The sequence below is a fragment of the Diabrotica virgifera genome, chromosome 1 (assembly GCF_917563875.1).
Source record: "Diabrotica virgifera virgifera chromosome 1, PGI_DIABVI_V3a".
NCBI lineage: Eukaryota > Metazoa > Arthropoda > Insecta > Coleoptera > Chrysomelidae > Diabrotica > Diabrotica virgifera.
Window position 1 is genome coordinate 277689462 of NC_065443.1, and position 12899 is coordinate 277702360.

Consider the following 12899-nt stretch of genomic DNA (forward strand, 5'->3'; position numbering starts at 1 on the left):
TACATGGTGTTCTATTTAAAATAAGTATCATATGACACATTAAATAATCCAATAATGAAACTGTAAATTTTGAACATCCTGTAAATAAATGTGTAATAATCAATCATGGAATACATTAATTATAAAATAATTACCAGACCGTACTGTCATAACGTGACAATGTCATACAATGTCCTTAATTAACTACATCTTTTGTTTTAAAATCGATTTACAGATTAAGAATTTAATTAATTGTAAATTACGCAAAAACTGTGAGACCTAGGTATAGGACATCCATATACCATTCGAAAGAGGTGTCTCCGTTTAGTATAATGGTGTATTAATATACATGGTGTTCCATTTAAAATAAGCATCATATGACACATTGAATAATCCAATAATTAAACTATAAATTTGAACACCCTGTAAATAATTGTGTAATAATTAATCATGGAATACATTCAACCAATATCCAACTATTTAGATGTAAAAGTATTTTTTTCATAATTTCTTAAATAACTTGAAAATAAGCCTTCTTTTAAAACTTTACATTTTAAGAAAAGTCACCATAACTCAGAACACTCTGTACATAGGTATAGGGAAGTATTATGAAACTATACCTTCTTTTTTGCGAACAATTAAAAAATGCAATAAAATACAGGGTATTCCATAAGAAAAAATATAACTTTGATACGCCGCCATTTACTGGGACACCCTGTATATTTCAAAATAATTTTAAAATGTAGATTTTATTTTAACTTACAAACTACTAATTTAAAATTTTTTTCAAATCTTTTACCATTTCGCTGTAATCTTCCGTCCCGTTAGTGGTGACTCACCCTGTATAAAACCATCATACGACCAATAGAAGCATATGGCGTAAAAACATGAATCATGACAGAAAAAAACATAGACCTTAAAGAAGGATATTGGGACCCATTTGCGAAAATGGTGTATGGAGAATATGGTTCAACTACGAGTTATAACAATATTACAAAGAACCCTCTATAGCAAATTACGTAAAAATACAAAGATTGCGCTGGCAGGTCACCTTATAAAAATGGATAATGACGGAATTATGGTGGGACGTCGGCCAGTAGGAAGACCAAGGAAGAGGTGTGAGGTGCATAGACGAAGTGAGAGCTGGTGCTAAAGAGATATGGAGGGTGGATAACTGGAGGAGAGCAGCCAGGGATATAAATACTTGGAGATGGATGCTGGGGGAGGCCAGGGTCCGAATTGGGCTGTAGCGCCGTAGGGTAGGAGAGAGAGAGAGAGAGAGAGAGAGAAAGCGTAGTAGAAGTATGGCTGTTTCAAGATCAATAATTTATCATTAACTGGAATTCATTGCAAAATAGTGGATCGTGGAGCTAAAAATGCTGCTTGCAATAGCAATTTTAGCTGGAAAATACAAGGAAACATAAAAATTGTTAGTTTCCTAAAATAAATAACAGTTGGAATACTTTTTATAAAGGATTTAACCCTCCGTTAGTCGCTATCGGTGCCACACACCGACGACAAAATTATTCATTCGGGATTTACAAAATAACTGGTTTTTTCTATCGCCACTTTCTGTACCTCTTCCTATCAACTAACCTCGTGTTAGTATACATTCTTACCTACTTGGGTACAGTTGTGCGAGTTTTATAGCTATTTTCGGTGCAAGACTCCGTAGCGACTAACGGTGTGGTTATTACTTTATTGGCATAACTTGCAGTTCAGGTAAAGATTTAGCATCTTATTATTGCATTTTATTGGTCAGTTTTGGTCAAATCTTATTTACAGATGTCCTTTGAAGCCGAACAAAAACGTTTGTTGGAATTATGGGAAATGGTTCCTAGCGAATATTTTTATATTACAAATAACAATATGTATATTGTTATACTAGGGTTTTTCATTTTATATCTGTTCTTTTTCAATAAAACATTTTCAAAAATATTTTTCAGTCATTCCTATACACAATATAAAATATTTGTATGAATTTTATAGCAATAACTATTTTTTTAGATTGTCGGTCTCTGACACCGTAGCGACTCTTGATGCTCCGTTTATCCTAGCGACTAACGGAGGGTTAAGAGACATATACTCAACCTTTATTTCAACATATACTCTGTGTACCTTCTAAAAAATGTCTATTTTCGGCAAGGTCACACTTCCTTTTTTTGGTTGAAATTCTCCTGTCGATGTTAAATATTATAGTCTCTATTTTGTTTTTCCTTAGAACTCTGTTGATTTTGTCCGTTGTGCCCTTTAATGTGGTACTATAGAGCTAGTGATAAAAATAGACAAAAAAAAATTTAATTAGTTTCTCAGTAAATAAATATAACATATCGTAAAGGGGACCAGAAGTGTAAAGAATGTGGTACTGATTATCTTATATTTATGGAATATATAACTGTGGGTGCCGGGACCCTTGATAACCGGACGAGTCGTAGAGTACCTAAAGAAAATAGTTAACATAATTATTTTTATGAAATTGAATGACATGTATTGTGGTTCTCGTTGAGATCCAAAATATAGGGCTTTTCAATGATTGTCATTTGTTCCGAGCTTCTGTCATGTTGTATAATCTGTGTATACTAGTAATATAGACGGATTATACGACATATGATAGAAGCTCGAAACAAATGAGAAGCGTTGAAAAGCCCTATTGACAAACGATACAAATGGCATGTGATTCTATATCAATAAACTACTTGTCATGTGATCTTTTGGTGAACCCGTGTGCTTTCTGCTATATTCTAATAAATTGATATGACACTAACTAAAAATCATCCTTTTTATTAATTGTAGCAATATTTTATTATTATATTTGCAAGGCACTTGAACCAAAAATGTATTGATAAGTTTGTTGTATATTTAGTCGCCAAACGCTAGCGTGGACAAATGTCGTTAGTTTTTTCATAAGATTCGTTGGCCTTTTTGGCAATAACCACAGTAAAATATGCCAACGTTTGGCTGTTGTTATACATTATGTTGTCACATTAGTGATGACGTCGCGTTTTTTGGCGATCTTGATTCTAAACCTATCATATCTAAATATGGTATTTCTACGAGATCTAAAGTTCATTTTTACTCTCTTTGTGAATAGGTATATCTGGGATATTATATAGACAATAAACATCTTTTTTGCTCTGTAATAAACTCGTTTGGAAAGGTGTACACCACATCTCAATTTGTTTTATATTATCATAAGGAGTAATAACAATCCTGATAAGTTTAAAATGAACTACTGTAGAAATAGCATATGTCTGTGTTTATTTAAAATAATGATAGGGAGCGTATTCTTAAAAACAACTATTTCTCCTTCATTCTAGTTCTTTTCTTAAAAGTTGATTGATATAATGAAGTTTGAAATGGTGTATGATTAATTTTAACCGACATATAAATGTCCAATATTTATTTATTACTTCAGACCATGACATTATTTGTATGTTTGTAGATCTCGGAATGTGTTTAGATATATTTTGGTGTTTTCTATGTATCATTGTTTACAAATATGTTATTAAAAGTTCAAGAATTACTTCTTGAGTATTATTTTTGACATACATCTCAACATATTGTTAAATCAATTAAATAATATTGAAAAATGGTAAACATAAAGTGAGATGTTGGATCTTGCACAAGACAGAGACAGATGTAAAATGGCTGAGGGAGACCTATGTCCAGCAGTGGACGTGTACAAGTTGATGATGATTACTAAAAATATACAAATCACCAGTATCTTTCTTTACATATGTTATAGGAGGAAATAAAAGGCAACTAATCATTTAAAACTTTTAGACTATTAAAATAAATAAAATAAAATAGTAATTGATGAACTAAGCTTACTAGTGGAAACACGGTGTAAATATTATTGTTGGTGAATAACAGATAAAAATTATATACAGGGTGATTGATTAGTAGGGTAAAGCTCAATAGCTCCTCTATAGTAATAGATAGCAATAAAAGTTAATAACAAAAATTTTAGCCACCTTTGAGCTTCACATTACAAAATTAGTTAGAATGTTACAGGGTGTTCGATAACACAGTGGCAGACCTAACTTATGTTTTTTGAAATGGAACACCCTATATTTTGTTTTATATTCGAAATCCTGTTAACTTCTCCATCACAAAAATATAAAGGTTTGTAATGTTATATAGGGTATTTACAAAGTTATAACCAATTTTGAATGAAAATCGTAACAAGTGCCCTGTATAAATAAAAATAAGCACAACAGCAATGGTTTATTAATGCCATATTTTTTTATTTATTGTCAAAATTTTTAAGAATTATTGATATTGCTAATTTTCTTTATATCAAATACAGGGTGAGTCAAAACGCAAGTACATTATTTTCTCAGTAATGTTAAATGGAACACCCTGTATTTTATATCATTATTGAAAAGTAACATTAACGTACTTTAATCTTTATATAACATTCCCTATGCCCAAATTTATTAGTTTTCGAGATATTTTCAGTTTTTAGAACAAATTATTTTAGGTGTTTAAATTTATCTAAATTTCAAGTAAGCCATGACTGAATTGACAATTGAAGATTACCGATTATCAATCCGGTAATCAATGTAACACTGTAGCAAATAAAGAAATAAAAATAATTTATTAGTAATACATTTTACAAACAAAAACACAACCACTACATGCAACATTTTTGAAACAATTAAAAATTATCTTTTTATGTAAATGCAACAAATAAACAAAGAAAATTAGTAATAAATTTTACAAAAAAACACACAAACACAAAATACAATATTTTGTGAAGACAATCAAACACTACTTTTGTATGTAAATGTAACAAATAAAGAACGAAACATAATTTATCAGTAATACGTTTTGCAAAAAAACATGTTTGAAAAAATTAGAAGCTACTTTTAAAATATTTTTAATATTTAATTACATAAGGTGTTCAAAATTATCTCCTAACACATTTATGTACGCCTAAAAACGATCATTGAATGAGCTACTTACTCTACGGAGCATTTGTAAATTAACACATCGAAATACACTTTGTATTCTATTTTTCATCTCATCCCTTGTTGTTGAAGGTATTTTACAAACTTCATTATTAACGTAATCCCAAAAAAATCAGTCCAGTTTATTAAATTCTGGTGATTTGGGTGGCCACGCTACTGGTCCATTGAAAAATGAAAATATCTCGAAAACTAACAAATTTAGACAGGGAATGTTATCTAAAAATTAAAGTACGGTAATGGTACTTTTCAATAGTGATATAAAATACAGAGTGTTCCATTTAAAATTACTGAGAAAATAATGTACTTGCGTTTTGACTCACCCTGTATTTGATATAAAGAAAATTAGCAATATCGACCATTCTTGAAAATTTTGACAATACGTTAAAAAATATGGCATTAATAAACCATTGTTGTTTTGCTTATTTTTATTTATACAGGGAGTTGAACTTGAACGATTTTCATATAAAATTGGTTATAACTTTGTAAATACCCTGTATAACATAACAAACCTTTATATTTTTGTGATGGAGAAGTTAACAGGATTTCGAATTTAAAATAAAATATAGGGTGTTCCATTTAAAAAAACATAAGTTTGGTCTGCCACTGTGTTATCGAACACCTTGTAACATTCTAACTAATTTTGTAATGTGAAGCTCAAAGGTGGCTAAAATTTTTGTTATTAACTTTTATTGCTATCAATTACTATAGCGGAGCTATTGAGCTTTACCCTACTAATCAATACCCGTATTATGTTTAAATTGACGTTTCAATTCCCACTTCGGAAGAAGACACTCAATGACATAGCTACAGCACCAAGTCATGTTCTCGGATGATATGCAGATGTATTTTATGCTGATTTGGTTGTACCTTACTTAAGACCTGTCTTGTAGCTTTATATCCCAATATGATGTTAACTATTACCTATTGGGACATGTCATATCGCGTATGGGAAATAATCCAACCAGTCGGTCCTGTGTTGACTAGAAGCTAAGTTAAACTCACAGTTTCAGTCAGGCACGGTTATTTTATTTTACAGCTTTTAATTATTATTTTAAGTATTAGGCTAAAGAGTACCTTGAACAGTGAATTCTCATGCCTCAATCATCGTTTGACTTCAAATCCTCTCTTCTTACGCCCTTACGGTGCCTATCCGTTTCAGATGTTGGCTATCCTTTAATTTTACTTGCAGCATTCGGAATAGTCCGGTTCCAGACGTATTGAACCTCTTTCTCAGGTTTTGTAGCCAATATATTCTTCTTCTTCCTGTTGCTCTCTTTCCAAATACCTTGCCCGGTAGAATGAGTTGCAACAAGCCATATCACTGTTAATTTCTCATAACATGACAAATATATTTTAATTTGCGCTCTTTCGTTGTATTAATAATCTCGCACTCCTTGCCCATTGCGCTCTTTGTGTTTAATCTCGCATTACACTTCAAATCCATTCAAGCATAATGATTTTCATCCGATTTTCATTTTTTGTTGTTTGTACGTTTTCTGATATTACCAGTTTTTGCAACGTATGGATCATTTGCTTTATTTTTATGTTAATATCCTAGGCGTGTTTAAAACCTATGAAAATTGCATAAGTTGTTCCTTTTTGTACAAAAAAAAACCGTTTGTACTTCTTTAAAGTATAACTTTCCAAGTATAAAAAATACAAGATCATAAAGCATGTTGTATTTGAGAGTCTTGTAGTAATTTGACAGCGTAATATATTCTAAAAATAAAAATCAAAAGTCCCACAAAGTTTCAATTTTTTATTAACATTTTTTATCAATAAATATACAAGGTTTGTCTATTTACATCGAACCGGCATATTATTTATTTTACATCAAATCGTCAAAACAGGAACTAGTCTATAAAATCACAAATTTCAATGATAGTCTGTACTGCAAAGTGAATCAATGGATTTTCCATAATCAATAACTCTGTATAAACTTGTATAACCAATATAGCCCTGCTAAATTATCAACAGTATTGAGGACAACAAGACCCCTGACATATTTATTAAAGAGCTAATGTCTATCGCAGTTTGTTTAGAATGTAGAAAGAATAAATATGGAAAATAAATGAATAATATACTTTTTAATTTAGACGTAATGAAACATTATCATAGGTCGTGTTAATTTTTGGTAAAATGTGGTAACTGGAAATAACTTTAAAACTTCTATAACAAATGACACTGGGCATCAATAAACAACTTAAACCAAAATCATCAAGTCAGACTTGAAAAAATAAACTCTGCACAACACATAAATGCTAAGGCCATGAAATTAGTTCATACCGTGTCCGAAAGATGACCTGAGAGATGTGTAGAAAGGATGAAAAGTGTCAAGTATCAAGTGTCAATATTAAGTATGTTCGCGGTAACAATCAGGAACTAGTCCACGACAAAATCGCATGCGCACTTTAATTCCATAAATGTATTTAATGTATTACCCTTGATTGATAAATATACCAGTATATTAATAGTTAATAATTAATTAATAGTAAATATACCTTGTATATGCTCCACTTGTCGTGGACTCCCTGACAGTCTCCTCGAACATACATAATGTTAGATTATTGTTGTAGAGATGTTGAAAAGTAACTATTCGTTACAAAGTACTCGTTACTTACGAATACCGAAAGTAACGATTACTATACAGAGAGGCAAATCGTTACTTTGATTACTCTGATAACTTCGTACCAATCGTATCAGAGCGAGTAACGACTATTGTATCTACTTTGAATAATTCGTACCAATCGTATCAGAGCGAGTAACGACTATTGTATCTACAACCAGTAGAGGGACAGGTATTTTACGAGTGTTAGCGAATATCGTTATTGGTATGAAGCGTTTTAAGGGTGTGAGGGTGAGGAGAAGGTAGAAGATGAAACAGAGGGAGGTATAATGGTATACGTAAATTATGTAATGTATGTCATTAACAAAGATCTAAGATTTTATCTAGATCTAAGCGATTTGCCGATGGAGATTAGATAGTAGATAATTCACAAATTCACAGAATGAAAAGAAATAAATTCACAGAAAGAATACTCGAAAGTAACTATAATCAACATCACTATATTGTTGACTGCAACCCAGATACCCAGAATACTCCCATTGATATTATATCATCTCGCCAAAACTAAATATTTTCGAATTTGGTTGGATAATAGTTTTGGACAACATTTTGAGTGTTCAATTCAGTTTTTAATAAATTAAAAGCGCAGAGTAGCTGTAAAACGGCTATCACTATAATGTATGTACTGCAAAGAAATAGTCCTCCTAAACAATGACATGTGAACATCACCTGATTTCGAATTACAAACGCGAATAAACAGTGGTACTACTCACCTCTCACTTTCTGTACCATTATTACAATCCTACAAAAAATGAATAGGTCATAGGAAAAATCAGGCGGTATTCGTGCATTTCGCATGCTTTTTTTGATTAAATACATTATATAAGAATCAAGGACTTGGTTTCACCGTTGGTTAAGGTACTAGTGCACTTTAGAAGACCAAAAATAAGCAATTTTTCAAGATTTTCTTTCTCAGAACCTTTATTAAAAATGAACATAAAACTTTTTACATACATATTAATATCTAACTCTTAAAGAATACAAAAAATATATCTTTTTTCATTTATGCACGTCCACTAATATTGTAGAGGGAGCCAAAGTTGAGGCCTCGAAAAAAGTAGTTCCGATGGCGGACAGTTAATCTCAGGATTGGGATCTCTGAAACAAAAAAATCGTACGGCATTTGAAAAAGAAGGGTTTCTTACGTGACAAGTTACCCCAGTTAGTGATTTTTGTGAAAAAATCATCCGTTTTTCTTCAGTTTTTCATTGTTAAAAATACTTATTTTTTATTGTTTGGTCAAATTGTGGTAAATTGTCATGTAAGAAACCTTCCTTTTTCAAATGCAGTACGATTATTTTGTTTCAGATATCCCAATCCTGAGATTAACTGTCCGCCATCATTTTTCGAGACCTCGACTTTTGCGCCCTATACAATATTAGGGTACGTGCATAAATAAAAAAAGATATATTTTTTGTACTCTCTAAGAGTTAGATATTAATATGTAAAAAATTTATGTTCATTTTTAATAAAGGATCTGAGAAAAAAATTCTTGAAAAAAATTACTATTTTTGGTCTTCTAAAGTGTACTAGTACCTTAAATTACCGTTACTTTAATGTTGGTTAAATAAAAAAAAACTTTACTAGCGACTTGGTTGTAAAAATAAAAGAGTTTCATAGTAATAAAAAATGATACTTATGTTCTCATATAAAGGGATCAAGGACAAGAAAAAAGCATTATAAGACGACACAGTGTGATTGAGGAAAGTATCAAACCGATATATTGATACCAAAGTGGTACCAAGGGTACCAAACGAGGTCGGAAACCTTCCAAACCTTGAATATTGCCGCCCAATATCAGTTAAGAAGTCTTCGATTTTGGAAAAAAATAATTCAAAAATTAAAAGACTAATTTAAAAATTTTTAATCAAAAGTTAATTTTCGATAAAAAATTTTTCAACCGATTTTGAATCGGTTTTAAATAGAATCTAAATTGACTAAACTATGCAAATTAAAAATTTGCATATTTAGGCATTTAAACATTTTAGACCCACTTTGCTTTTAAAAATATATTCTATTGTTTATTGAATAACAATTCTTCTAATCTTAAAAACAAACATTACTAGCTAATCTACGAAAGATACAGGAGGAAACTATAGTTGCCGATGTCGTCAAAAATTATTTTCCTCGGCTGTTAATCTATAATTTTTTCATAATTCAACTAAAGATACGGTCAAAACCATTGAATATACAAATAAAACAAGATACTATAAATACCGAACTTTCGTAGACCATTTCTAGTGCGACAATTACCCAATCAGTTAATTACAGCAAAGTCAATCTCATTGTTTTACTCTGATAGACGTATTGAACTCGCCTTCTTCGGTTTGTACTTGATTTTTAATGTAGGACGGTTTGCCCTTTCCCTTCACGTAGTCTTCTGTGATGTGGACTTCTGAGATGTTAGAACCAGGTATTTCGAACATCGGCTCCAAAAGAAGAGATTCCTAAAAGAAAGAAATTGTTTCATATTATTCATATCCACTGATCTAAAATTATTGTCATCATAGTGGGCTTTGAAGGATAAATAATGTATACTGCCGTGCTTAGCTTAAAAGTGGTATCTCCAATTTTGTGCCAAATGTAGTTATGATGTTATACATATAAACCTTTACTTCCACATCATTTTTCTTAACTTAAAAGTTGTAAAAGATTATAAAAATAAAAATATATTGTTAAAAAAATTGTGGTATGTACAACAAAACAGCGCAGTAATAGTCTTAAACGTGGTATCTACTATTTCTTAGCTAGTAAGTGGTATGTTCTCAAAATTCTGTACATACCACTTTTAAGACAAGTAATTCACCGGCTTATGAATGCGCGCCTAAAAATGCAATGTTTGTTTTCATTTGATTTAAATCAAAGCAACAAATGTGTTAGTGTTTCATTCTACCTAGTAAATTTGCTTATTATAATTTTGTTTTTACCTAGAAGTGGGCACAGTTTAGGTAAGTGTAGTTCTGGGGAAAAAGTACAAGTTTGCAAACAATTTTTTATATCGACATTGGGATACAGTAAAAATAATGATCGAATACTACAAGACTGCTTTTCTAGAAACTCAGAAAAAAATATCTGTCACAGTATTAGTAAACAAGGTAAGCATACCAAGACTCCCAAAATTGATAGAAATGTGATAAGAGCTCATGTTGAAAAGTTTAATCCTGCTGTATCTCATTATCGCCGCGAACACGCCCCAAATAAACGATACCTACCGAGTGATTTAACTATCCAGCTTTTGTATTCAGATTTCAAAGTAAAACACTCCAATTTTCTTTGTTCTTACGAAATATATCGAACGGTAGTAAGTAAAGAAATGAATATTTAATTTGCAAAACTCGGCCATAAAGAGTGTGAAGCCTGTGAAACGTTTTTGCTACATAATCCGGAACATGCAAAAGAAAATCCTTGTGTAGACTACGAAGTTTGTTTATTGTGGCAAAACCATATCTTCAAGGCAAATAAAGCTCGCTCAGCCTACCAGCTAGACAAAGAGTATTTAAATGACAAAACTGTGTACCTATTTTTCGGGAGATCTTCAAAAGGCTATCATGCTCCCCAGATTGGATATGTTTAAAAAGGCGATATTTTGTCCAAGAATCATAGTATTCAATCAGAGTTTTGTTCCGATTGGCACAAAACAGAAAAAAGTTATACTAATTGCACTACTTTGGCATGAACGCCTCGCAGGAAGGCAAAAAGGAGACTTGGTGACCATGTATTACAATTTCTATTTAGAAATGAGAGATTATGAACATGTTGTGTTATGGGTAGCCAACTGTTCGTCACAAAATAAAAATTGGAGGTTATTTACTTTCTTAACTTACATTGTTAACTCACCAGAGGTATCTATTAACGAGATTGTTATTAAATACTTTGAACCTGGGCATACGTTTATGTCTGCGGACAATTTTCATCATCAAGTAGAAGCTTCTATGAAAAAAAATCCAAAGATATATGATTTTAAAGATTTTGTTGATGTTGTCCAAAAAGCTAATTCCAGCAAAGTAAAAGTTATTACACCTGAAAATTTTTATGAGTGGGATGAACATTCTTCAATTTATAAATTAAATAAACAACAACCGCGCATTTATCTAAAGGATATTCTGTAAATTCGAGCAATAAGAGGAAAAAACTCAACTTGAAGAACTTGAGCTAATTTTTTTTGAAAAATGAGAACTTGAAAAATGGAGGGCTTTTTACCAAAAAGAATAAACCAATAAGAGGTATCACTGAAGAAAGAAAGGCCAATATTATTTTGGGCTTACATTTTGGGAACATTTGCAAGTTAACAACAAAGCCACTGATTTGCTAAGCAACGTAGAAGATTAAAAAATATCCGTTGTGGTTATTTGCAAAATAATTATTCAATTTTATTTTCAAATTTATTTCTTTAGTATACTAACGTTACCTACATGTTTTTTTCTTTAATGAACATGAATAAACAATTTATATGTACTCGTTTACATTTTTTTCTCCTCCTGCTTTATATCTATAAATATAACAATTATGATATTTCTTAACTTAAAAGTGGTATCTTCACTGGCAGTACGTTACCACTGTTAATAATATAAATAATTCTTGACTTGAAAGTGGTATCTACCATTTTTTAAATAAAAACCAAAGATAACTACTTTTTTTTATTCAGTAAGTTTAAATCTACCTATTACTAAATAAAATGCATCATAGTATCACACAATATAAATTTACATGGGGTCGGAATGTGCTTACAACTTTAAACCCCTTTTTCTCAGTTTCATAATTTTGGCAGATACATATCACTTTTAAGCAAAGCACGGCAGTATATCAATAATAGGAAACTTGCACATTTTTTTATTACATAATATTGTTGAGTTTTGTTTAAAAATGAGATTTCCAAAATTTCACGCTTCAAAAACTCATAATAACTTAGAAGTACAAGTTTAAAGTCTTCTGTATTTTAAAATAGTTCAAACGACCCGTGACGTCACATAGTTTAACTTTACGGTCATATTTATATTTATGGTTATATTTAGGCTTAGACAAGGAAAAAAGAGAGGACGGGTAACACTCATTTAACACACACGTTCCAAAAGTGAAGCCAGTTTTTGGTTTGTTTGTCACCAAAAACATGGCGGTCACGTCAAAAATAACAATGGGTTGCCAAATTCTTCATTTTAAATACATTTCATGTTTTTATTTTAAATACTCAATGCATAACAATACTCCAAAGATACGTCGATGATCAAAATCTCTGGTGTCGGTTTGGCTTCACTTTTGGTCATAGGATTACTCGTCCTCTCTCTTTCCTTGTCTAAGTATTTAGGTATATTCTTTTCTTCTTC

At 31.1% G+C, this 12899-nt stretch overlaps 1 protein-coding gene across 3 annotated transcripts in view; it reads right to left on the reverse strand.

The window, feature by feature from the left end:
- Positions 1–6691: 6691 nt before the first annotated feature.
- LOC114327605 (ATP-dependent Clp protease ATP-binding subunit clpX-like, mitochondrial) overlaps positions 6692–12899 on the reverse strand; it is a 131969-nt gene continuing 125761 nt past the window's right edge. For all 3 annotated transcript variants that reach the window (XM_028276277.2, XM_050642023.1, XM_028276276.2), the window contains exon 10: positions 6692–10025. In XM_028276277.2, coding sequence (XP_028132078.1) covers positions 9861–10025 — 165 coding nt within the window. In that variant the 3' untranslated portion in view covers positions 6692–9860. The remainder of the gene's footprint in view (positions 10026–12899) is intronic.